The following is a 24,754-nucleotide window of genomic DNA, read 5'->3' as shown; positions in this document are numbered from 1 at the left end:
AACTCTCTCAGAAAGAGAAAGAGCATATTTCCCAAAATGTTCCCACTGTTCTTTTATGTCACAGCGGCAGAATTAGGCCCACGTCATGAAGTCATTAGTACTACAAAGCTATCAGCAGAACAAAGGAGCAAAAAGTTGAAGTGAAAATAACAACACTTAGCGGTTAAAGGCATCTGTCTTGTTTCCATGGTAACAATAAATCCACTGGTAATATAAGAAGGGAGGGTCCAAACCTTGATGTAAATAGTTCTGTGATGAAATACGGTTCAACTTAAGGACTGATCCTAAAGTTGACGTATGCACAGACACATTTTTCAGAGCCTCAGGCCTAGCTGCCTTTGGAGAGAGGCCAGAAATAACAGAGAAGCCCTGACATGATTGATTGCACCTTTGGCCACTGATCACCACGGAGTGATACCATTCCTCTGCAGACATGACATTTATAAACCAGATTTAACCGTCAGGAGCTCTGGGGTTTCTGTGCTGTTGCATGTCAGCACATTCACGGACAGCAGACTGACAACTTCATGATTTCCCATCTAAACTTTTAAGTAAAACAGATCAACTATCTACACTGTCACTATGGCTGTGACACTGTAATTGTTGATCAGTTCACCGGGGCATTAGCTACACTCTCGCGAAAATCAAATTCTTGTCCTGTGACACAAAAGCACAAGCCCTTCAAAAAATACAAGTGTTACCCTGAAATTACACAGTTATTTTATTGAAACCCACTGTACATATCAGTGAACCAAGAAGGTTTTAAATGTGCATTTTGGCAGCATCTGGCTCGATCTGTTAAATGGCAAAAGCAGGTGTGTGTGCCTCGATGCTTTCCAGGAAAAGGACGGGCAGACATTTATTAACTGAGATACTGAGGGTGAGCCTGGACTGCATGCAATTCCCCTCCTAAACAATGAATTGCTGAAAGTGTTACTGATAGCTTGTTTGCATGAACCACTTAGGAAAAAGAAATCCCCTTTCTCGCAATAATTCTCTCACTCACAGAAATATCTCATCTGTCTCTCTTGCTAAAACCACATGCAAAAATGTGTGCCACGAACCAGGAAATCCTCAATTCTCTAGTCTCTGACTTTACTTAGGTGAGTACAGTCCTAACAGTCCTAGAAGAAGAAGTCACAGGTTTTCTATAAGCCACGCAGGCATCAACCTCCTTGGTCAGCGCTTCTCTCTTCCCTTATCAGGCTCTCCTCTGGCACAAAGGACAAGCTACAGAAAGAAGTTGGACAACTTCCATGTGGGAGAGACTGCTGGAGCCAAACAGACAAACAGCAGGCCAGAGAAAAAGGGCTGCTCGCTGTTGCAGTAGCTGACGTGGAGCTACGCGTGCATCTCACACACACACACACACACACACAGAAGCCTATGCAGCTGGAGACACTCGAGATGCCTGTCTGACAGCCAGCTAGTGAACCTCAAAGTCAAGTCTCAAATTTGGGAGACTGAGCAATGTTTCATTCCAACAGTAAGTAGTAAAGGGCTGGGAATGTACACAGACTGATGGATACATTTAGGCAGTGAACAGACTGATAAACACAGATGCAAATACCAACATCCAGGGAGGTCACCTGCAAGTTAACAGTTAACGTCCTCATGAACTTTCACAGAATGCCATCTATCCTGACTGAAGATCTACTGCATGTGACCTAATCAATGTGACGTGACAAATCCTGACTTTTGGTATCCAGCATCTACTTGTTGCTCTAATAGCAGGAGTGCGTATCTATGGGATACTCCCTTTGTGTCCACTGTTTCCACAATGGTTTTGTGTTTCATCACTGAATTAATTGCAGACCACGGCCTACCACAGATGGAGGAGTAATGGAAAAACTCATTACGATGGGTCTTGACAGCAAAACTTTCCAAGTCTTGGTAGTGGTGTGTAGATACATGGAAAACTCATTGTGCCCCCAAACGTCAGCTGACTCTCTCTCGCTCTTGCTCTCTCTTTGTCTCAATTATGTAAAATGAAGTCATCATTACTTAGTCTGCCTCATGTCGATACTGATACCAATACCCAAAGAATATTCCCTCAGCATTGTGAAAGTAGCACATCCAGCCAGATTTGTTCGGTATGTGATTGGTCTGGGTCAGAGAGAGGCTACTTACCAGATTCAGGGAGGGGAACGGTCCTTCATTCCTGCATCCATTCTCTCCCAGACCTCCTCATTACATAATCCACTGGGATGCAGACTCAACATACTTATATGTCTATCTGCCATCTGTGAGAATCATTAGAGAAAAGTGAAAAAAAGAAATGACACATAGTTGAAAGTATGGAAATTGAGCAGATGATCACAGACACTGTGAGATGGCATATAACAACAATCGTATATTGTTTACCTGGTTTACACATAAACAAAGGCATCTTAATTAAATATGAAAATGTTTAGCTTTAGATATTACTTTAGTGTAAAGATATGGAGATGTAGGCCTACCAGAGGATTTGCATTTGAATAAACTTTGATGTCTTTTGAGGAGTTTGCATGTGTAGAGTTAAATTACATCCACGATACAGTATGCTGCACTTGTTAGCAGTAGTCTGACATCTAGTGGGCAATGTGAAAAATTGCTCTCACAATATGTCCTAGGTAGCAACACTACAGCTTCCAACTGCATGACCATGCTACAGGGCCTAAAAATGCAACATGCTGTGGTAATTTGTTCAAACACAAATTTGTTTTAACAAGATTTTTGACATAGGGGCCCATCTCCAAGACAGGGGCCAGCCAAGTAATAATGCAGGAGCAGCCTTAAGGCCCTTATTATTTGAATTGGTATTGTATGTTACTGTTGAAAAATCTGACCACAAATTAAGTGACACACAGTAAATGGGGTCTTGGGGCCCCTGAGGGTCTGGAGTCCTGGTGCAGTTGCCTGCTTTGCCCGACTGTTCATGCAGCCTTAAGGATGAGAAGCCTGGCAGAAATCAGTGTGTTAAGACTCAAGTGACAATATCTATCACTAGGAAACTTCAGTAATGTTTATAAAAGTTGAAAAGGGCAAGAGATGCTTTGGAAATGTTCACAACACTGACATCCTCAGTTAGTCAAAGTCAACCTGACTCTGAGAAAAATTGTTCTTGCCTGTCCAGAGAAAAGAGAAATACTATTATTTTGGCAGATGACTAGAGCCTTCAAATGTCCTCCAGGATGGTGTGAATAAACTGGGGCAGCAGAAACTCTGTACTGCGAGGAGATTCACATGCGGTTCAGATTAAGTCAATTATTCAAATGGTGATGCTGTTATGTCTAGTGAGAGTAGCGGTAGCTGGATCAGTCGTACAAGGGTCGTAGCACTTCTGATCAACAGACACCCGGTTCTTAATACATCTACGCTGACATTTTCTCAAATTACCATATCATTTATAGTTCATTTTTTACTAGATGAAGATTTACTACCCCTTAGTAAAACGGAAATGAAAACCACAATTAAAGATGAAAGTTGAAAGAAAGGTGGCAAAAGCAGTGGGAAGAAAAGAGAACAGGAAGGTGGTTATACGACATTCAAAGAAAAGTAGGTGTGATTAGGAAAACGGGGAAAACCAGGAAAGAGGAAACAATAATATCCAGGCTACGTTTTGGGCACACAGGATTAAACAGTACATTATGTAAAATAGGAAAACATAATACAGGAAGATGTACATTCTGTGATCAAGAAGAAACTTTAGAACATGTTATGATTTACTGTCCAAAATATGATGCTGAGAGAAGAGAACTGACACTGCACCTTAAAGAAATAAAGATGAGGTTTGATCTTTTACAAAGAAGTTCTAGGGAGAAGTGTTGTCTATTGATGTTTCAGTATCTTAGGAGAAGAGATATAACTATGGTGTGTTTCTTTTTTTCTCATTTTCTTTTCTTTAATCATTTCTTTTATGAATAAGTGAATGTATAGTTAAAATCCCGAAACAAACTCCATTCCAGTTGGTGGCGGCACCACAACGTTGACTGCCAAGAAGAAGAAGAAGAAGAAGAAGGACCGCCCGTCCGGTGGCGCCACATGTTTTGCTGTCCGTCTAGCAAAGTAACTATAGTGAACAAGCGTAGACATTGCTTTAAATTAGTAATTTTCTTACAACCTGTATTGTGAATACTTTTGATGGACTGCGTAGAGCAGAAAGACCCAGAAGCAAAGGCGCCTTCAGTTGTCGACCGATATTACACACGATGGTACAGAGCCGGTAAATATAATGTCACTCAATGTTAGCTGTCCGGTGGCTAACTCAGCTAACGTTAGTTTAACTTGAGACCTCAAGGGCAGAGAGCACTAAATAATTTGATAATTACCCAGCATTTACATTTTAAAAATACATTACATTTTAATTAAAATGTCACGGATGCGTTAACATTATTGCCGTTGTTTTTATTTAGATATGAAGGGGAAACCATGTGAGGACCACTGCATCCTGCAGCATTCAAACAGGTAACGAGTGTGATGGGCAAACAGTGAAATCAACACCAGGTGGTGATAATTACCAAATGAATAGTCATTATTGTAAATGGTAATTGAGTGACCTTTTTATTATAGAGACACCTGTGCTGCAATGCCCTGGGATGAATACTGCTCACCTTAAATGTTCGGCTGTTGTTGAGATCACTTGGTCTTGCTTCACTTTGGTTTTGAGGCTTTTTGTGGTAGTATTGCATTATATTTAAAGAGGTTTCTAAAATATTGTCTATGGGGGAACTCAAATATTAGAAACACCTTCCATAAATGTTTAATGCAAACTAATAAAACGTACAGCTTCAATAAAGTATAAGCCTCAAAACAGGTGATATCATTATAGTTGATTTCATATTACAGTGTACAGGGGTTTCTATTTTAATGGTCACCCAGTGTATTTAGTTGATATTGTATTTCCTGGGCCCTATCTGAATATATATATATATATATATATATATATATATATATATGAGAGAGAGATAGATACTCCCTATTAAAATGTGCAAATGATTTACATACACTGTTACATTACATACACACATTGTTAACTTTTGGTATTCCTTTTCAAGGCGCACTTTTAAATTTGTGTTTGTTCCCTGCAGAATATGTGTTGTCACATTAGCAGACACTCACCCGATCCTTCAGAGTGGGCGGACAATCAAAAGCATCAATTACCAGATCAGTAATGGCTGCAGTCGGCTGAACAATAAAGTGTCTGGGAAGTCCAAGCGGGTAAATTCATAATAATTAATAGAGCTACAGATTTTGGTCTGTGCATACATTTGTACTTGTGTTATCTTCACTTCTCACATTTTTAAGTGGTCAACTTGGCCTTAAATGCTTGTCAACCATTTTTTCCCATTTTAGGGGGGTCAGTTCCTTACAGATTTTGCTCCTCTGTGTAGGATAACATGCACAGATGAAACTGAATACACAATCTACAGGTGAGACAATAGTCTGTTTTTCTAGGCATACGTTCCACTTGCTTGTATGTCATGATCAGTCAAACAAATCTATCATCGTTTTAGTTGCATCCGGGGCCGTCTTCTTGAGGTCAATGAGAGTATTTTAGAAACACCTACACTCTTGCTGGAAAAGGTAAATATACATTTTTACACTGTAATGCTATCATTATCATGTGCACGTCTAGAATACCATGTTTAAGTTCGTCCATCAATCCTGTGAATTTAATCAATTCACATATTTGCATTTATTAATGTAAATAGTGTTGCACACGATACTGTATATCGTCCTGCATTAGACCATACATTTGGATAAATGTAAAAACATTCAATGTATTGTTTTTTGTCAATATCAGTTTTGACTGCATGACAGTTTTCATGGTCCACATCTGGAAACTGTCAGTTTCTCTACCACAGAGTTTCATCTAATCTTATCAATACAAATGTTTGAAATGTCTTAATAGTGCTTTGTCAAATCTGAACAGCCATCCACCGAAGGATACATCGCTGTCATCCTGCCAAAGTTTGAGGAGAGCAAGAGCATAACGGAGAATCTTCTGAGCAGAGAGGAGTTTGAGAGCGTCGTCTCCAAACGTACTGTTGGCCAATCACAACCCACTTGACGGAGCTCCACTTTCTCTACTTATTTAAGTCAAAACTGTTCTGGGAGAGCTTCCCTTCATTCCACTCCCACCAGGTTGGATGAAGACTGAGAACATTATCCTGGAATGTGACATTTATGTCATTTATGTGTGGTCACTTCAAAGGGACTATTGCAGATAATGCAAGCACAGCACTGTGCCTCTAGACTATTTACACATTGCTTTTCATTGTTTTGGAAATTGAGGAAGGTTTCAGGAAGCACTTAGCATTCAAGTTCTTTATTCATTGTTTGGTTTTTCTAATTTAAAAATTAGGAAATAGAGGAAAGCATGACATATTGTCTCTTTGTTAAATACCCCGAACTAATATCCAGTTTGAATTATTTTTATAGAAAGTCAATAAAGACAACAGACAGTGATTTAAGAAAAATACTGTTTATTTTTTTGTGTCACTTTATTAATCTTTCAATTGTCAAAAGAATAGATGATCCAAAACTAGATCTATGATTTTCTTCACATCTGTAGCGCCACTACAATACCCAGCATCCTTAGCTGCTCTCAGACTGTACAAAGCATCTCTAAAGCTTAATGCGTTAAGCTTAAGCGTTATTTATTTGTCATTATCACACCCTCAACTAGTACCAAAGTCATTACCTTAGGATACTTAGTGTGTGTGTGTGTGTGTGTGTATGTATGTATGTATGTATTTTTCAAGTACCATTTTATACATACCATATACCATTTAATACATACTGGCCAATTAGGCAGCTTCACAATGATAGTCTTCATAACAAGTACACTTCAAGGCTCCATTTGACACAGGTGCCAGTTCAGAATTATCTTTCATTTCTTTTGTGAGGAAAAAATGTATTACAGTATATACAGAATGATTTTATAATACTCAGGACAGTATAAAGTAAGGTTTTGACATCCCAAAAGCATCTTAGTGATAAGCTTTATCTTTATCATCTGACATTTTGGAGAAACCAGGCCCAAATAAAAATTTCCAGTGATGTATACTGGAGGATTAAGAGCTTTATATTTCATACAAGTAGCAAGCTGAAGATCAGAGCGTCGTCATGAGGACAATCATATTTGGCATTAAACTGTGATTTTTGCATTTTGTTACTAACATGACACATAGGGAACATTCCATAGCAAACTGTATGGAAATTAGACAATCATATGGCATGGTTGACTTTTAAAATACTTATTTATCCCAGTGAGATGCTGACTACAATGCCAGTGATCAAGGACAGAGTGTACCACTATGGCAGAATTACAGAACAAGTGATAACATCACAAACCTGACACACATGACACATTGACCATAAACAAACACAGAGGTTTGGTGATGATGGCATCATGCATGGTGGGTTTTCAGCCATTTCACTGCGTGCCCCCCCACAATTTGGCTAACATGTGCAACATTTTTACAGTACACCACAAAGCAAATAGGCTTGTTACACAGAGGCACATAGTGGAGACGGATGTATGGCTCACTGCAAATGGCAAAGTCATAGTGTTGGCTGATTGTCTCCATCTTGTGGACTGGGGTGGAACTGGTGCTTCAGGTAACAAGCTACCCTGGGGTAAAACTGTCCCTGGGCACAGAGAGCTTGGATCTGCTTTTTCCTCTGTGAACCTTACAATTCATCATCCAGACAGCAAATACAAACTCTGACTGACCCAGGCAACCATCTTCACCCCACAGCTCTGGCCCACTCATTGGTGGGTGCATGGGGATGAGGGGAGTGAAGTATTTCCTGGATTACATGTCCTCCAGAAAGGTGAGGTTGGCTACGTGCTGCTTCAAGGGAGAATAGTGGACAAAAGAAGTGACTATTTCCTGGATTATTTGCTCTCCAGGAGGTTGAGACCGACCATGCGGTGCTCCAAGGATTTGACACCAAAACCGTTGCTGTTCTTGCTGTTGAGAGCTCCCTCCTCTTTGACAGGTGTGGATGCCTCCTGCCTCTCTCTCCAGTCCTGCGGGGAACCCAGGCTGCTCCTCTCTGACTTGTACTGCAAATCGACACAGCATGGAGAGGTAATGAATGGAAAGAAACAAAATATGAAAATAAAAGAGCTTGCTATCTTTGACCCATCCTGTGACATTTGATTTATTTCTCTCTTTCAACTCTTTCTCTATCTCTAAAATATCTCACTTCAAGCAGTTCAGCATATTTGATGAAGTTGATGCACTTGCATGATTCTTGCAATTTTTGGATTTTATCCACATGGTTGAATGCACTTATTGTAAGTCGCTTTGGATAAAAGCGTCAACTAAAAAAATGTAATGTAACTTCTGTTACCTGGTTTTATGCTGTTGAAAAAAAAAGCAAATGTAACAACACACTTTTAGCTATTATCACTCAACACTGCCGTTTAGCAGCTAAAGAGCCAAATATTTCCCTCAGGAGTTGGTGGAGACCAAAAACTAAAGAGCTGAATGTGGGACTAACATTTGCCAAGTGGCCAGAAACATCACTCCAAATAAATGCTAATGTTGCTCCGCATCTGCTGGATGTGTAAATAGGCAACTGTTTGCTAACAAGCAAACAGTTCCACTGCCCCAAGTGGCAGTTATTGTTCTTGCAAATTTTATTTTATTTTTTTTTTCAGCTACATAAATTATTCTGTGCTCTTTCTCTTTTAATTTCATAGATTTCCATGTAGCTTGCCAAGTAAACACTAGTGCCAGTCATTCAGTCATGAGTCCTGTTCAGTGGCTTCACCTTTCTGTTAATCTTGTTACAGAATGGGAGGAGGGAGAGGACCACAGTCAAGATGCTTCTGGTTGTCTGAATGGATGATTCCACCTAGAGACAAAGAAATAAAATAATACAAACTCGTTTAAGCCTGGATACACAATGGATACAAATGCACAAGAACATACAAACACATCAACCCAGCAGCCTACCAATGCACATCACCGTCTAAACTGTGATTAGCATATAACTTAACATTTCCTGTGCTCTGCTGTGCCAACCCCTGACAGACACACACTCTCTTATTAGTGATTAATGATAAAGTGAACATCAGGATGGAGAGAGAGAGATGGGAGCCAATACATATCAAAGAGATGCTCATTAATCAGCAGAGGACACGCTATTCTTCATCCCGTCCTTTTGATTCTGACCTTCCCCTTTATTACAAGGTGACCTAAGGCAGCTTATCCCTGCCCAAGATGCTCATTAATTCCTCGTAGACATTCATTAATCTAGCGCCCTGTGTTCGATAATGGCATTACTCGCAGATCACTCAAAGATTATGCCGTAGTCTGTAATGAAGTAACGTGGTTAGTCATGCTCTATTGTGTGCTCAGTGCTTCATTGATGCCCGTCTGTTGTTGGGTATGTAGCTTTGATGCTGTCAAAGATAATTATCCCTTTAAGAAAAAAGAAAAAACTACAGAAAGTCCGTTCTGTACACTCTGTATGATGTTACTAATTTGATGTCTCCCAAACAAAACAGACTCAGGGCAAAAACAAGTCATAAATTCATTTTTTATTTAAAAAAAAGTGTACACACAAACAAAACCATAAAAAGATAGACACACACAAGCGTAGTATGGGTACCTTCTGGAAGGTGGCAGTCTTGCCCTGTACAGGAGTCTTGCAACCCATCTGCAGCTGTTGGCATAATGCCACCAGTTTCTCCATCTCTGTCATCACCATAGACTTTTCCTCATCAACCAGCTGGAACAGAGAGAAAGACAGAGAGAGGGAGAGATGTCTTTCAGGACAGCAGAGATGGTTTATAATGGTATTATCCAGAGAGACTGGGTTAATATGTACATACATAGATTTGATAGATTTGCTGGATGCTCTTGGTCAAACACAAATCAAGCATCACAAAAAGGAGGATGAAATAAATTCAAATTTAGTGTTGCTTGATGTAATCCCTCAGCAACAACCAGGTCATGATCTACTGCTTAAATCTGTTATCCAGCTGAGTTAATCCCTAGATCTCAGTCACGGGGGCCATCAATCCACTCCAGTTACAACAATGACCTAAAAACACAAGCTCTTTTATTCAGGGTAGCATTACTTATGACTGACAAAAGTACATAAAACCTTTTGAACTTAAATTAAAAATGCTCTCACTAATTTGCATAAATAGCCTCATAATTTCAATGAGGGCAACACAGGTGTGCTGCAAGTGTGTTTGGTGCCAAAGAACTATGGCAGTGGAGGGTGAGACAGAGGGGCTCCATTAGCATCAGTTTGTTTGATGTAATTAATAAGAAAGCGTGAGGCAAGTTGAAGAGTTGGGCCTCCTGATTATGAATTAGTCCCGGGTGGTCGCAGTGAACTCCCCCACCCTCATCTCCTCCACACATGCACGTGTGCAAACATACACACCTACAGACACAGCAGTGACAAATGGCAGTCGTTAATGGCTGTCAAAAAGCGCCATTTAATTAAACTTGGAGGACCTGGGGAAGAAGTTGGTGGGAGAGGGAAACAGGAAAGGAAGGCACCAAGGCTATGTTTGTTTGTTGGAACTCAACGCAGAGAGGAAAAGATGACGGTGAAAGTGTGTGACAGCCTTAATTTCCTGCTCTCGCTGTGTGATTTATAAGGCAGACCTGGCACCATGGCATGCCAGAATGCATGATATGGGTGTGTATGTGTGTAAGAGGCGTAACGTGGGTGGGGGCACAGGTGCCAGTGTGTGTGTGTGTGTGTGTGTGTGTGTGTGTACATACAGATGGGTTAGCAGCTCACCCTGTGCAAAAGAAAATAAGCAGTTTTCTTTTCTCTTTTGCTTTATTTTTTTCTGTTACTTATTTCTACCGATACTGATTTCTATAGCTTCATATCACTTATCAGATTCAGAAGCAAAAACATACTGTGTACAGAAATATATATTTCTTCATTTAATTGCTACAAAACTCTTCTTTCTTTTATATAATATGCATTAGATTTCTTTTGAGAGTGCTTAATGTGCAAAAATATTTGGAAATGGTATCATGAGCGCATTGCGATTTGGTATCCAATGTGTGTGTGTGTGTGTGTGTGTGTGTTCAAGAGAGAGGGAGAGAGAGATTTATGCAATTGTATATACCTGAGTGGAAAAAGTGCGGAGAGATGAGCACAGCTGGAGCCCTTCTTCAGAAAGAACCTTAAGAGTGAATCAGAAAAAAAGACAAAAACCAAAACACAAATATAAGCAAAACTATCATTCTTTTAACTTCCACCAGGAAGCCGTTCAATAGCAAGAAAAAGCACAGTCAGTAAATATTATGAGAATTGACTTTTTCTCGTCTATTCTTATCAGTATGCCTTCCGGTCTCTTTCCCCTATCGTTCCTCTTCCTCTCTTATCTCCCTTGCTAACCCCAAAAGGAATAAATCTTGGCTGACATTTTGGGCCCTGATTCTGCAAATTACTGCACATTATTGGCAATAATCCCAATTCAATAGGATACACTCCTCCATGCAAACCTTGTTTGTTATCACCTCATGTGTCCTATGTGGTCGGGTACATACAACACTATATTTCCATCACAATGATAAATCCTAGTCATGTCCTACCAGATCTGTGAGAGGGAACTGAATGAAGGGATGCTGGCATTTACTAACTTATTGATCTGCCAGCCCCAGTATGTCTCGCATTTATTTGCAACTTCGATAAAATGGGAGGAAAATAGAACAGAAGGTGGAGAGAAGGAAAGAATAGGATTATAGACGCACATACCTCAGCTTGATGAAAAAGATCTAGTGTTGTTTTCAGCAGCCCCTCCCCCCTGAGTAATCAATATGGGAAACACAGAAAATGAGGAAGGGAAACATGGATGAAAAAGATGGATGAGGGCAAAACACATCCACAGCAATCAACAAACACTAACTTAGATGAATCGCATCCCATTTTATTGTCAGAATGAGTCATGTCAACTTTGTCAGTGCCTCAAACTACGCCTGGTATATATCGATAGCTGGGGGGCTCTCATTAACGCTAAGCCTCTAAAGAGATTCGTGTGGATGCTTAAGAGGCTTTACAATGTTGAGCTCTGAAATGAATGCAACAGTTCAGCAGGCTGCAGATATACAATCGGAGCATGTGCGCATCAGTGTAGTGTGTGGTACTGTTCGGGTACCTGGTGAACAGGTGCATGTTGTAGGCCATGCTGGCCAGGCTCTGGCTCTGCCGGACAATGTCGTGTTCCTGCTCCTCCCATTTCTCCACCTCTGTGTCAACATCTGACGACAGCAGACGGAGCTCCAGACCCAGCTTTGCCATGCTTGTCTGCTCCTGCAAACACACACACACACACACACAGAAAGACACACACATACAAAGTAATTCTATATGGGAAAGACTAAAATATATTGGATGTCATTTTAGAAATGTACATTAGCAAACAGGGTTATTTTCATTTGTTAACACACTGAGAATTTCTATAATCAGCATAATCCTGCTTCCTGTGGTTGTACAGCATGTGAAAAACTGCCGGCCAGCAAAATTGTAGCCTATTACCATACGAACACTATCAATTCTTCATGTGAGTGACAAAAAGTTTCCTGGAGATGAATATACTGCTGTCAGAACGGGGTACAAGATGTGACGTGATGTATTGTGCTGAAAGCCAGAGGAGTTTGTAGTGTATGCTACCTCTGCATCCAACTTGACAGCCTTGGCAGTCTTCAAGTTGGTGAGTGAGTGTTTCTGTGAGAAAAGAGAGTGACATTAATCAGAGGATTAAAAACCATTGGATCATTGGAATATTCATGAGGATGGATGGAGTGATACTCACCCCGGGTCTAGGAAGTGACAAATAGGGTCTTTTGTCTCCTAGGAGTAGAGAGTTATTGTGATTATATGAACACAAGGTCACAAGTAAAAAACCCCAACAATAATCGTGTTATTTCTCTTTAAATGACTATGTAGATATTCACACTTTTTCAGACAATTAGGGTGGCAATTATGGTTATTCAATAATTATGGTAATGAAATTGTTTTGCTTTTATCACCGTCCACCCTTGACACATTTTTATCTTTCATCACAAACAGCATGGTTCGTTTCAATCAACTACAGGGACAATAAACTCTACTGTCGTGTTCACGGGGGAAGATTAGGAGAAAATAATAAAAGCAAATCTCTCCACAGTGTCCATATTTTTACATTTTAACACAGCACTTTGGCTTCACGGGAATACAAATGTGTGATGGATGTGATCCTTTCACCCGCTGAGCTGCACTTCAAAACACTTACTGTGTTCTATGTGAAAGTCACATTCTTGAGGGCAACCATGTCTCGGAAATATGCCAAAACATCTTTCCCCTGTCTTTGAGATTACTCCGATTTACAGCGTGTGAAAGCACATGGTTGATAACACTTAAATCCAACACCCCCGATACAAACATACATCTGTGTGTACATAGACAAATGTACAGTCGAATATACACAGTCACACAGTATTTACGTGTGTTTTCTGTCTGAGTCTCTGTGAGGATAGAAGCAGCTGATTTGTAAGAGGGGCTGTCCATGATTTCAGGTAACTGGTACAATAATGAATAGAGACAGGAAGTACAGAGGAGGAATGGATGCATGGGCGTTTAATGGCATTGGCATTGTTCCTTTTAGAAAATACTTCCCACAGTCCATGATGAATAATTTTTATAAGATATGCTCATGCTGCTTTCTTTGCCTCAACTTTAACTTTCATTAAGGCTATTGAAGTGTTCATGGTCAACATGATTCACCAAGGTTTTTTCAGCGAATTTGATTCTCTCAGGCTAAAATGCCATTGACAGCACATTTTGCCTGTGTTCGCTTCCGCTTCTCACTCTTTCTGAAAGGCTTTCTGTTCCTTCCTATCCATTTACTGAACTAAAACACACCTCGCCTGCCTTCAAAGACGTCACTGATCTCTCTCAGCAGCAGGGCCATGTCACAGAGCTGCGACTCCCAGGCCTCGCAGAACACCTCCAGGTTCTCCTTAGCAATCTTACTGGATGGGTGGAGGGCCAGCGTCTGGGCGGCCGAGATGATCTGAGCAGGAGTGTGAAGAATTGTGACATGAGAAAAGTAATATTTAAATAAAGTTGGTCTGTAACCAAGCAGAAAAAACTAGCTCAAAACTAGCTCAAATCTTCATGGTCAAAATAATTAAGTATTGGGCATTTACGGCTTTATCATCAACCTTGTGATTTACAAAAAGGGAGTAAGGTTTATAAGTACATTTCTACATCTCTGATGCACAACTCACCATACGTGTAACTGAGCTCAAGCTTGCAATATGTTTGAAACACATGGAAATAAGATTTCAGACGACTACATTTGACAAATATAACAAAACACACACAAACATGTGTGTAAGTGCACACACACACGCGCGTACACGCGTGCACACACACACACACCCCACACCCATCCCCTACAGTGTAGTATTTAATAGCCAATTACCCTCTGGGCCACCCCTCTATTACTCTGGGCACACACAGAGACATATCACCAGCGCCACCCCCATACTGCAACGTTATTGATTGGTTGACCTTTGAACTTAGGAGCGGAGTCATTACTGCAGAGTCATGCGGGGCCTGACATTAGCACTGCAGGACGGGAACATTCTACATTGCTGGATAATTACTGGCATGGACGATTTCCAAGAGCAAACATAATTAGATCTGGGATAGGGGGACTAGGTGGACAGCATGTTCTCAGATATCTTGAATGGCTGGCAGGTGTAGGAGGACAGAGGAGATGTGAGGTAATTTGCCTATTTCCCCTCCCCACTGCATCTAAGTAGAATATTACGCAGGTATGATTTCACTCCCAGACCACTGTGAGACCGGTTTGACTTTACTGACATACAATAAAAGTGTTGAATGGAATGAAATGGGTCTCAGGTTTAATTAAAGTTAGCCTGTATGTCTTTCTAGACTGATCCTGTCTCCCTTGTTTGCTGGCATTTACACATCACAAGTCAATGGGGTATAATATCAAACTAAAGAAATCAATAAAAATCAATACAAAAAATGTTTGGAGGGTTAATGTTACCTGTGGACCAATGACATGGAAGGTCTCCTCAGCATGTACACAGGTAATCTCCAGAGGCTCTGTGCCTGACACGTGGCACAGCAGCCGACACGTCTGAGGTTGAAGACACAGGAGGAAAAAATTATTGACTGGAGGTGCTTCTGAGGTTTGAAAGTTATACTGCAGGGTTGACTCTATATACTACCTTCCTACCAATTTAAATCTTACTGGCAAAAACTAAATCATAGGTGATCATACCTAATTGTATCACAGTAGTCAAATTATTTTTAGAGCTTTATACGGTCATTGCATTTTTTCTCATTACTTTATACTTTTTACTTCATTTAGGTGCATTGATGTTGACTACACAAAACCTGTAGAAATGTATGTTTTTCATTTGTGGTTTCAGCAGGAAGGAAAAAGAATAATTAATTAATTGTGTTTTAGGTTTTTTTAGTGTGGGTGGATACTGAGTAAATGGCTGCATCTTTAAGAAAATGTTTCACAACGAAAGTATTTTTTTGTGTACTTTTTGTAAATTTCCCAAAAAGAGCACCTTTACTCACACAATGTCTCTTTTCAAACTATACTGTAAGTTTTGTTTGTTAGGGCAACTAGCAAAGACATGACAAAGCCTGCATGGTATTTTTCTGCTCAGTGTTTGCATAACAAAACCACATGTTGACTTTAATTTGGTTGAGGATTAGAAGTGTAGTCTATATTTTCATTCATCTCAAGCTGTATGTGTTTGCTTGCACAAACAAGTGCTTGTGGCATGCCAGCTATTTTGCCTAAGAAGGCAGATTGATAAATGCGGACAAATATATGGAAAAATCTAAACTTCACTACATTACTGCTGTATTTGTTACCAGTTGAACACCTCTACTAGGTGGCACTACCACCAAACCTCTCCCAGCCTCCCTGCTCCCCTTGCCCCTGCCTCCGCCTACCTCCACCAGCTGCTCCTTCTGCTCGGTGAGCTTGCGCGAATACTCTGCCACTGCCTCCAGGTTTCCCTCGGCGCCTGCAGCTTTGAGAGCCCGTAGAGGCAACTGCTCCCCGTGAACTTTGAGCAAGTCTGAGGCACGACCGACTGCCACCTTATGGAGCTGGAGGAGGAATCAAAGATTCATTTGCAGAATAAGAAGAGGAGGGAGTAATGGAGGCTGGAGAAAACACAAGAGAAAGAGAGATGAGTGAGAGGTAGTGTGGATTTTGAGGAGGCTGAGAAAAAAAGAAGAAGAGCAGAGGTGACACAATGACAGCTGAGTTGACAGGTAAGCTGAAGAGTGATGTGAAAAAGAAAAGTGGGAAACCAGCTAGAGGCAGAACATCCAGTGAGAAACATCCCAGTCATGTCTGTGTCTCTCTGTAGATGAGTACATCTATTCACACTCAGAGGGCGGACGGGAAGAGCAGAGACAGACTGCTGCTCACCTCACGTCTAAGGTCATTGACGCTCTGGCATGTCTTCAGGATGGCCACCTCCATGTCCTCTGTGGCCTCTTTGGCATGGACAGACTGCTGCTCCAGTGAGACAGAGAGAGGAAGAGGAGAATAAAACATGAGATCCAATGTGGTTTTACAGGCCCACAGACAAACCTCCATTGTTATCTGGAAGAGTATGACAATGCAATAAGAAAAAGACTGGATTGGAAAATTAACTTGGGTCTTAATAGCATGGTTTTTGACTTTCCAATTACATTTGTGACCTATTATGTTCTGAATATGCAAAGAAAGTTGGGCATTTCAGCATGCAATTTTGTGTAATCAAACTCAAATGACTGAAACAAATTATTTCATTTAAATATTGCACAACAATTTTCTAAATTGTATACTTTCTGACCCATAAATCCAGTTGGAATAAAAACAAATATATATGCTACTAAACCTGCCACAACAAGAATCAAGACCACAAATTGGACTGGGCAGAACACCCAAGAATATTTGCACATTCAGATGCATTCTCTGCTATTTCAAAACAGATGACCTTCAATTGCAAATGCTAGATGAAGCACTACTGTACTGTATTATGTGGCAGCAGTCTCTCTGTGTACTCTGAAAAAAGTTTACAATGAGAAACTGCAATATAATGACTTGTGTTTCATAAGTCCATCAATTTTATAGGCCAAGGGGACTCTGCTGAATGGCAGCAAGACGCGGAACACTACGTGATGTTTCTCTCTCGGCTGAACGAGCCCACGGTAAAAAAGGTTATTCGGGTGGGTTATTATGCTCTGTTGTTCCAGGAGGGCTGTGTGAAAAGAAAGTGAGTAGGCAAAGTGAATGACTGGATGAGAAATATATTACATTCTGTTTATAACCTTGCCAACTCCTCATCATTCCTTACACTAACAACAGTAACCCAACTCACTCTCCTCCTCTTTGGATAACTCTGTTTTGCATCTTATTATAATACTTTTCTTTTACAAGTGTCTTACAGATGTACTTATTATTATTCTTAATATATTAGCATATGTTTTTATGAATATTCCTGTAGGTGTATGCGCATCTGTGCAAGCGTGCCTGCTTGTGCCAACATACCGCCTCAGACCAGGCGTGCACCAGCTGCTGAGTGTCCTGGCGAGCCAGCTGGCACAGACCTAGGATGGCCTGCCGCTGCTCGTGGCTGGTGTAGGCTGAATCAGTGAAGTCCTCTGTCCGCTCCACCAGCACCTCCAGCTGGCTGCCCATGCTCTGGGGTGACAAGGAGTACAGGTTCTCCCGCAGGCACTCCACGCTGGACTGCAGGAGGAAGGTTGGGAAGGATTGTTGAGAAGAGAAAGGAAAAGATTGAAGTGGCAATACACACAGGAATTTTACTAACCAATGTCCTGAGGGGGAAAAAAACCAACATAATTTGCTATCTCATTATCAATATGTACTTGACCTCATCGTTAAATAACAAGGATTGTGGGATATAGCCTTAGAGTCATCTTGGGCCTTCAAAGGTGCACACTAAATTCCGCAAACAGCATCTAAAGTACACAAACATATCTTTTTTATCCTTCTCCTTTCTTTTTTCAACAAAGATCTGTTTTTAAGAGAAGTAATGGTCTCTGCTTGTGTCCTAAGATGACAGGTTTACATAAGCTTTTAGTTCAACTCTGCCATTAAGAGCTATGAAACCATTTATTAAAAGCAATACGCATCTCCGGGTCCTTTCATTAAAATACTTTCTTCTTCTTTTATCTCAATGGAAAAGAACCTTCAAAACATTTCTTTTCTTTCATTTGCCAGTGCACAAGGACAACAGAGGAGATTAGTCATAGTGATGTAGGTTTAATGGTGATTTACACAACCATATGACCCAAATTATAAAATAGATAGGTCTGGTCCTCCATGTTGATTCTGGCTTACATTTGAAGCTGTTGCAACAAACACAGTGAATGCAAAAATGTTAATGCTGCAACACAAATCAACACACATACAGAGCCACAACTAGATTGTGATTTGAGGATTTTTGCTTAAAACTATGGTCTTTCTTATTAATATGAACAGATTATGTTACTGCCATTTTTCAAAAGGCTGTGCTACAGTGAACAGCAAAAAAAAAAAAAAAAAAAAAAAAAACTTGTTCAGCATGATGCTTCACCCACAAGAGGATCATTACTTAACTTCACGGGCCAACACCTGTCAGAGGAGCAGCCCTAATCTTAAGCCTTTATCGTGATATATATCGACTCCTTCACTAAGTCTAATTTCTGATCCTACCTTGAAGTCCTTGATGCCGTTGTAGATGCTGGCAGGAAGGACCTTGTTCTCCCCACAGCTCCGTGCCTCAGTGACTATCTCGATGACCTGCTCCAGGGCACAGCGCATTCGGTGGAACACAGCGTCTTTGTTGATCCGCGCCGACTCGCAATCTGGGTGCCTCAGGCATGTCTTTGGAAGGAATTCGATGTGAAATGTCAAAACACGTACCCTCCTCTACTCTTTTCAACTTCTATCCTTTGTCATGATTTTCGACCACGATTATTTACTCTCTCTGTTTTTTTTTTATGATTATGTGACTTTGAGTTTGAGTACTACCACTGATCGCAGCATTTGAGAAAACATTGAAATTAAATAAACTTGAGAAGGCCTTAAGTCTTTAGGCTGGATATAATCCATAACCCTTGCCCAGAGGTCTGGCGTTGGTGCGCCAGCTGTTTACCTTGGAGGCTGTGAGGAGCATCATGGTGCATTTCTCCAGCACTGCTCTGGCTGCTGCCATCCGTGCTTTCTTCTTCTCATCCTTCAAGTCCTACAGCATAAAAACACACACACACACACACACCAGATGGTAATGGGTGGCTTTACTCCAGTTGCAACTTCTAAGAACTCTCGGGGTGTCCCCCAAAAGTATGCAACAAATCTCTTTCATGCTGATATGAAGGGACACACAAATGTGACACAGATTCCTCTCCAAGTTTACACACACATGAAACTTCCTAGGTTAATTGTCATCTAATAAAAAGAGATGCTTCCAGAATAGGAAAGAAGACACAGTGTGTATGACCCCTCTGTGTATTCCAAACAGATATAGACAGCTGGAATTAGGTAGATACAGGATTTAGAAAAGGCAGCTGAATCAACTCTTCTCCCATCACTTCTCCATAGATTACAAAAACGATGTGATTATCTGTCATTATTTTTGTCTCTGTGCTCGCCTGGCTTCAATAGATGAACATGGTAGATTTTCTAAAGGGCTGTGTGCTTGTGCCTGTGTGTGCATGTGAGCGCATGAGTGGGAGTAAGTATGACAAAAAAAGATAAAGAAAACAGGGTGGCAAATGAGAAGAGAGAACATTAGCTGCAATGAGGAGCGTTGAAAAGAGAGACATGATGTGTATGTCAAAACACGGGCCCCTGAAGAAATTCAGAAAGAGGGATGGTCGATCCTCTCTCCCTGTCTAGCTATCGCAGCCGTTGGACTTTACATCAGCTTCTGCAGGCAAAGCGCTTTAACTGCAGAGGCTGAATGTATACATCAAAGTAGGATTAGCAGTCCTTGACAGAACAAAGTTAGAAACCCTAAGTTGGACTGTTTTTCTGAGGCTGTGAGCAAAAGTTTTGTTTAAGTATAAGCTGATATATTGCAGAGAGAATGCATCACTGAAAGCATAGGTCAGTTCATATCAACATTGATTCATAATGTAAACAGTTTGTGGAGAATGAGTCATAACTGACCTGTACATTTCTTTAATGGATTGAGATATGGATTAGAAAAATTAATACATACAGAAAGAAATAAGGAACATTTGCATAAACAAGAGACGCCTGAAGAAGTCTTGTTACTTCATTGTTTGAATTTTTTGGGAAGTGTAAATATTTGACGCTTGAATTATTGATTGGTCTGCACATTCGTAATGTAAGTACTGCAGGTTTCACAGTCTAATTCCACCACCTGCCTGCACATTCAGGATACCATGTTTAGAAAATCACTGCTTGTTAAACAATTATCTACATGAATAAACAAAATGTGCTCAGTGTTGCAGAGAGACAAATTACTCCATGTTAATAAACATCACTATATTCACATGCAGCTTTTTGCCAAGTTAGACCACATTTACGTTGCATTCATTGAGAGAAACTTATAGTGTACTGATGATTTTAACACTCAGAAAAGCAGAGAGTTGGTTTCTTCACATGCTACTCACGTTCTGTCTGTCTCCGGTGAGGTGGGCAAACTCCACCATCTCATTGCCAAACTGGCTGAAAATCTGTACAAATTCCTGGAAGGTGCTGACTCTTTCCAGATGGTCGAGGGTAACCAGGACCTGAGAGGAGTGAAAGAATCAGAGTAGTACGATGAATGGCTGTTGATGGTTTGTGTTCTTCTAGTCCTTCCACACTGTAACAACCTATTTCTGAGAATATCATATACCATGTTTATACCCAAAGAGTGAATCCTTACTTTACAACAGAACCAAGAATAAAAGTTATTGGACTAGTGATGTGTAATATATTACAATATTCTAGAGCTTTTACATTCTATTTCTGTGTTACTCCAGCGCTCTCTTTTGTAGTATTAATGGTTCAATGTGATGTAATTACATCAGTGATATCCTAAAATAAAACCAGCAGATTAAGTAGTTCCTAACCTGCACTTAAGTTAATAGTAGTCTATGTAGCTGCTAATTTAGCTGCTGAGGGTAGGCTAGCTGGCAGCGGTAATGCAGCAGCTTTTATCCAAGCCAGACAAAGAAGACGAAGAGATGTAATTGTGTTTGCCAGTAATGCAGAACGGGGGGCTGTCGACTGTCCGTCCAAACGAGGCTAACCAGTCATGATTAAGCCCCCAGTTTCCATTCTTGGCTCAGTCTACAGCTGCATCCATATCACTGTCTGGCTAAGAGCATAGCCAGGTACGATGGAGAGAGACAGACTCTTGCTCTGTGTTTTTATGTGGTCGCTAAATGTGCTGCTTCCCTTCAATTACCTCTAGAGTACTCCTTCAGAGAGCCAGTGCTTATCTATTAGGAAATGAAGAACTCAAGATGGAGTTTGCTAGGTGTGTGTGTGATCGTGTATTTATGTGTGGACCACTGTGTGTGTGTGCAAGAGAGATTAAGCAAGAGAGAGTTTATGCAGATCCTAAAAGGTTATGCCATCTTACATTTGCATGTCTCACCTTGTTGCGTGATGTGATTATCTGTTTGATGACAATACGGTCGGCTAAGACCAGGACTTTAGTGACTGAGGATAAGAGCAAGCGGGCAGCTTTCACCATCCCTGTCCGATCACTGAACACAGTGACACGTCCGTCTGACTGGGACGGCAAGGCTGATCCCACATCAGTCAGCTGGGCTATGGCATCACCTGCAAGAGAGGAGAGAAGGTTACAGTTTGGTTCAGCAACAGAGCTAGACTGATAAATTGTACAGGCCAATTTATTGTCTGATGTTAGCTTATTGCAGATATATTGTGTTTGAGTGTACAGATGCAACAATCCGACTTTTTCTCTCCTGCTACCGATTCGTGTACCTAAACTCTGGGTATGTGCTGATACAGAGTACTGATCTCATACTAGTGCTCTCTTTTTCCCAAATTTAAAATCTGTATAAGGCTTCCCCCTGCCTGGAACTCAATGGGATCAAACATAACTTCAACCATGACAACTAAAACATAATTTCTTAACTGTAAGTGGAGACATTCCTACAACATTCTTTTTAGGCTTGTGCATATTCTAATTATATTGAGCTAGACAGTTTACAAAATTGCATCATTATAATGCATATACTACATTTTTACTATTTACCATTTGTTAGGCTGTTTGTATATCTGGCCAAGTCTGTGAGCTGGAAACCCAACAGATGATAGATTACCTTTTAAATTATATGTGGGATGATAAAGTATAATATCTAACAACAAGTTAGTAGTACAGAAATAATGTGTCTAAGCGCATTTAGAAATAGCGTTACATACATTACATAGCTGGTCCACTAGAAAGCACTTAAAAGTTTATTTTTCAGCTGCAAAATGTCCTTCTCAGTACAAATCTTTTATAAAAAATGTATTGCTTGAAAAAGAAAAAACAAAAACTAAATTTGGAGAGCCAATGGAAAAGGACTTTTGGTTGCACTTCTGGAGTTTCTGGCTAACAGTCATGATTCAGGAAGAGTCTCCTCCCAGATGGGGTGACAGAACCAGAACATGCCAGGGGGTTTACATATCCCATCTGGTCTGGGAGCACCCTGGGATTCCCTAGGAAAAGCTGGAGGATGTGGCTGGCCCGAAAGACCTTTAGGCTACTTTGCTTTGCCTGCTGCCACTAAGATCTAGACCCAGATAAGAGGCAGAAAACTGAAGGATGGATGGTCAATTTCCTAAATGCCCTCTAAGTTAGTTCAGACAACACTATGGCACACTGTTCTTCCAATGTGCCACTCTTCACCTCTGGGAGAACATATCGTCCTAGTCAGGATGAAACACAACGTTACTATATTCAGCACAGTGGTATGACAGCTATGCCAGCATGACACTACTGGCATGCTTTCTGGATGATGTGAGCCATTTTTGGGGTAGACAACTACCCCTAAAAGGAAGGGGAGATAGCTAGGTCTCTATCGGGTCATACAGCTTGGCTGTCTTTTTGGTTTGGCTGGTTCTTTCAAAGAAGCAGCATTGACGAACTGATTGCATCCGACATGCTGCTTTTCAGTGCCAGCTCCGCTAACCAGTTAAAACATCTAGGCCTGGCTCACAATGAATGCTGCTCAACACCCATGACACTACCAGGGTGGAAAGCAGAGGGAGCCAACTCCCCCTTCTAAAGCCCAGAATATGGATGGTATGGACTGGAGTACGGAAAACAGAGCTATCCCACTTCCCCCTTAGTTATCATATACTGTACTCGTGACCTTTGGATCTTCTGTCATGTATCAGGTGTAATGAATTCTGCTTTTTTATGTATGATAAATTTATTATTCATAGGTGAAAACTTGAAAGGGCGATCCTTGATGTGTTGTCACGCCGCTTGCAGGCAGTCAGTCTTGGATGACTCAATGGAAGGAAATGTCTGTCTGTTGGTGGATTGCGATAAAATTTCGTACAGCTATTCATGTTCCACTCAGGATGAATTGTATCAACTTTGGGGATTCCTTAACTTTTCATCGAGCGCCATCATCAGTTAGACATTTTTAATTGTCTGATATTTTGGTTTATGACCAAATGCCTTCAAAACTAATGACACTGCCATCAGCCTCAGCTGTACTTTGTGTTTAGTGCTAGCAAATGTTCGCATGCCAACAATGGTAAACTAAGATGGTGAACATGGTAAACATTATCTCTGCTATACATCAGCATGTTAGTCTTTAGCTGAAAGCACCGCTGTGCCTCAGTACAGCCTCACAAAGCTGCTAACATTGCTGTAGACCTATACCATTTATATATCATTCATGAGTTTTACCGACTTATTGTCCTGAACCTGTAGTCCACTTGTAGTCCAGTATTTAAACACTCACATACTGTATGTGCTATGACTTCATTTTGATCCTAACTACCATCTTATCTTGAATCTTTCTGAGGGAGAAAGAGAAAGTGAGACAGAAGCATGTCAATGTGAGAATGACACTGAGAGACTGAGTGAAAGAGACAGACAGAAATCCAACACAGATTGCCTTCACTGACCTGCCTCATTGGATCTCTCCACCACTCTGATGATGGGTAGCATCTAATTAAAGTAGTGTTTCAGGCTGCCTTTATTTCATTCATTATAGCACACAAGGCTGAAGCCTGCCTGATTAAACTCTCCCTGTGGCTAGGTATTAGAGAAATGTCAATCCTTCACTAACTAGCCCTTCTCTCGCCGGGAGACTAAAAGACTCTAAAAAGTCTTTTTCATCCTTGAAGATTTCTCCATCATTTTTAAAAAATGTTCAGAGACAAGACAAAAAGTTATTTTGTTTAAATTAGAGAACAGTTGTACAGTGTCTGTCAGGAGAAGTGCACGGGGAAAACTGTGAAAATACCACCCTAAGAAGAAAGTGAGAACTGAAATAAATTAGTCACAGTGGGCAAGACAGATCCAGACATTTACACATGCACGCACACACAGACATATACTTTACTTGGCCTTACCTTTGCACACACAAACATTCACACACACATTTTCTATGTGTATATTCTCTTCCTCCCATCAGCCTTTGTCTGAGTTTCAGCCGTCTTTAAAAATCAGTGCTGTATGAGGATTAAACTGTTTGCTACACAAGCTGGTACCTCAACATAAACCTATTATCACGGTGTTGTGTC

The 24,754-nt window shown here is 40.7% G+C and overlaps 2 protein-coding genes across 5 annotated transcripts in view; one reads left to right on the top strand and one right to left on the bottom strand.

The window, feature by feature from the left end:
- The first annotated feature begins 3,959 nt into the window (after positions 1 to 3,959).
- Positions 3,960 to 6,461, top strand: abitram (actin binding transcription modulator). Of its 4 annotated transcripts, none has more exons than XM_044172446.1 (6): positions 3,960 to 4,047; positions 4,395 to 4,446; positions 5,070 to 5,199; positions 5,335 to 5,411; positions 5,496 to 5,565; positions 5,894 to 6,461. In XM_044172446.1, exons 2-6 carry the CDS (start codon positions 4,397 to 4,399, stop codon positions 6,050 to 6,052), a joined length of 486 nt encoding a protein of 161 aa, XP_044028381.1. In that variant the 5' UTR covers positions 3,960 to 4,047; positions 4,395 to 4,396; the 3' UTR covers positions 6,053 to 6,461. The 4 variants fall into 4 exon arrangements, with proteins under 4 accessions (XP_044028381.1, XP_044028380.1, XP_044028378.1 ...); XM_044172445.1 differs by having other exon boundaries at positions 3,960 to 4,193; XM_044172443.1 differs by having other exon boundaries at positions 3,961 to 4,204.
- The window catches only part of ctnnal1 (catenin (cadherin-associated protein), alpha-like 1), a 49,403-nt gene continuing 31,099 nt past the window's right edge, over positions 6,451 to 24,754 (bottom strand). Inside the window, exons 3-19 of the mRNA XM_044172442.1 lie at positions 21,636 to 21,823; positions 20,662 to 20,781; positions 19,176 to 19,265; positions 18,734 to 18,904; positions 17,564 to 17,764; positions 16,457 to 16,543; positions 15,970 to 16,128; positions 15,041 to 15,133; positions 13,882 to 14,032; positions 12,794 to 12,831; positions 12,652 to 12,705; positions 12,137 to 12,291; positions 11,737 to 11,785; positions 11,105 to 11,161; positions 9,613 to 9,732; positions 8,770 to 8,853; positions 6,451 to 8,056 (exon numbers count right to left, since the gene is read on the bottom strand). Of these exons, the coding sequence (XP_044028377.1) occupies positions 7,886 to 8,056; positions 8,770 to 8,853; positions 9,613 to 9,732; positions 11,105 to 11,161; positions 11,737 to 11,785; positions 12,137 to 12,291; positions 12,652 to 12,705; positions 12,794 to 12,831; positions 13,882 to 14,032; positions 15,041 to 15,133; positions 15,970 to 16,128; positions 16,457 to 16,543; positions 17,564 to 17,764; positions 18,734 to 18,904; positions 19,176 to 19,265; positions 20,662 to 20,781; positions 21,636 to 21,823 (1,988 nt within the window). The 3' untranslated portion in view covers positions 6,451 to 7,885. The remainder of the gene's footprint in view (positions 8,057 to 8,769; positions 8,854 to 9,612; positions 9,733 to 11,104; positions 11,162 to 11,736; positions 11,786 to 12,136; positions 12,292 to 12,651; positions 12,706 to 12,793; positions 12,832 to 13,881; positions 14,033 to 15,040; positions 15,134 to 15,969; positions 16,129 to 16,456; positions 16,544 to 17,563; positions 17,765 to 18,733; positions 18,905 to 19,175; positions 19,266 to 20,661; positions 20,782 to 21,635; positions 21,824 to 24,754) is intronic.

This window comes from Siniperca chuatsi, linkage group LG17, assembly GCF_020085105.1.
Source record: "Siniperca chuatsi isolate FFG_IHB_CAS linkage group LG17, ASM2008510v1, whole genome shotgun sequence".
Taxonomy (NCBI): Eukaryota; Metazoa; Chordata; class Actinopteri; order Centrarchiformes; family Sinipercidae; genus Siniperca; species Siniperca chuatsi.
This window is presented reverse-complemented; position numbering and strand designations above follow the sequence as displayed.

Excerpts from the sequence above, each read along its gene's own strand:
- abitram (XM_044172443.1), top strand. The coding sequence starts at position 4,123 with ATGGACTGCGTAGAGCAGAAAGACCCAGAAGCAAAGGCGCCTTCAGTT. Across the intron at positions 5,412-5,495 it reads ACTGAATACACAATCTACAG|TTGCATCCGGGGCCGTCTTC; the intron begins GTGAGACAATAG and ends TCATCGTTTTAG. Across the intron at positions 5,566-5,893 it reads CTACACTCTTGCTGGAAAAG|TGCTTTGTCAAATCTGAACA; the intron begins GTAAATATACAT and ends ATGTCTTAATAG.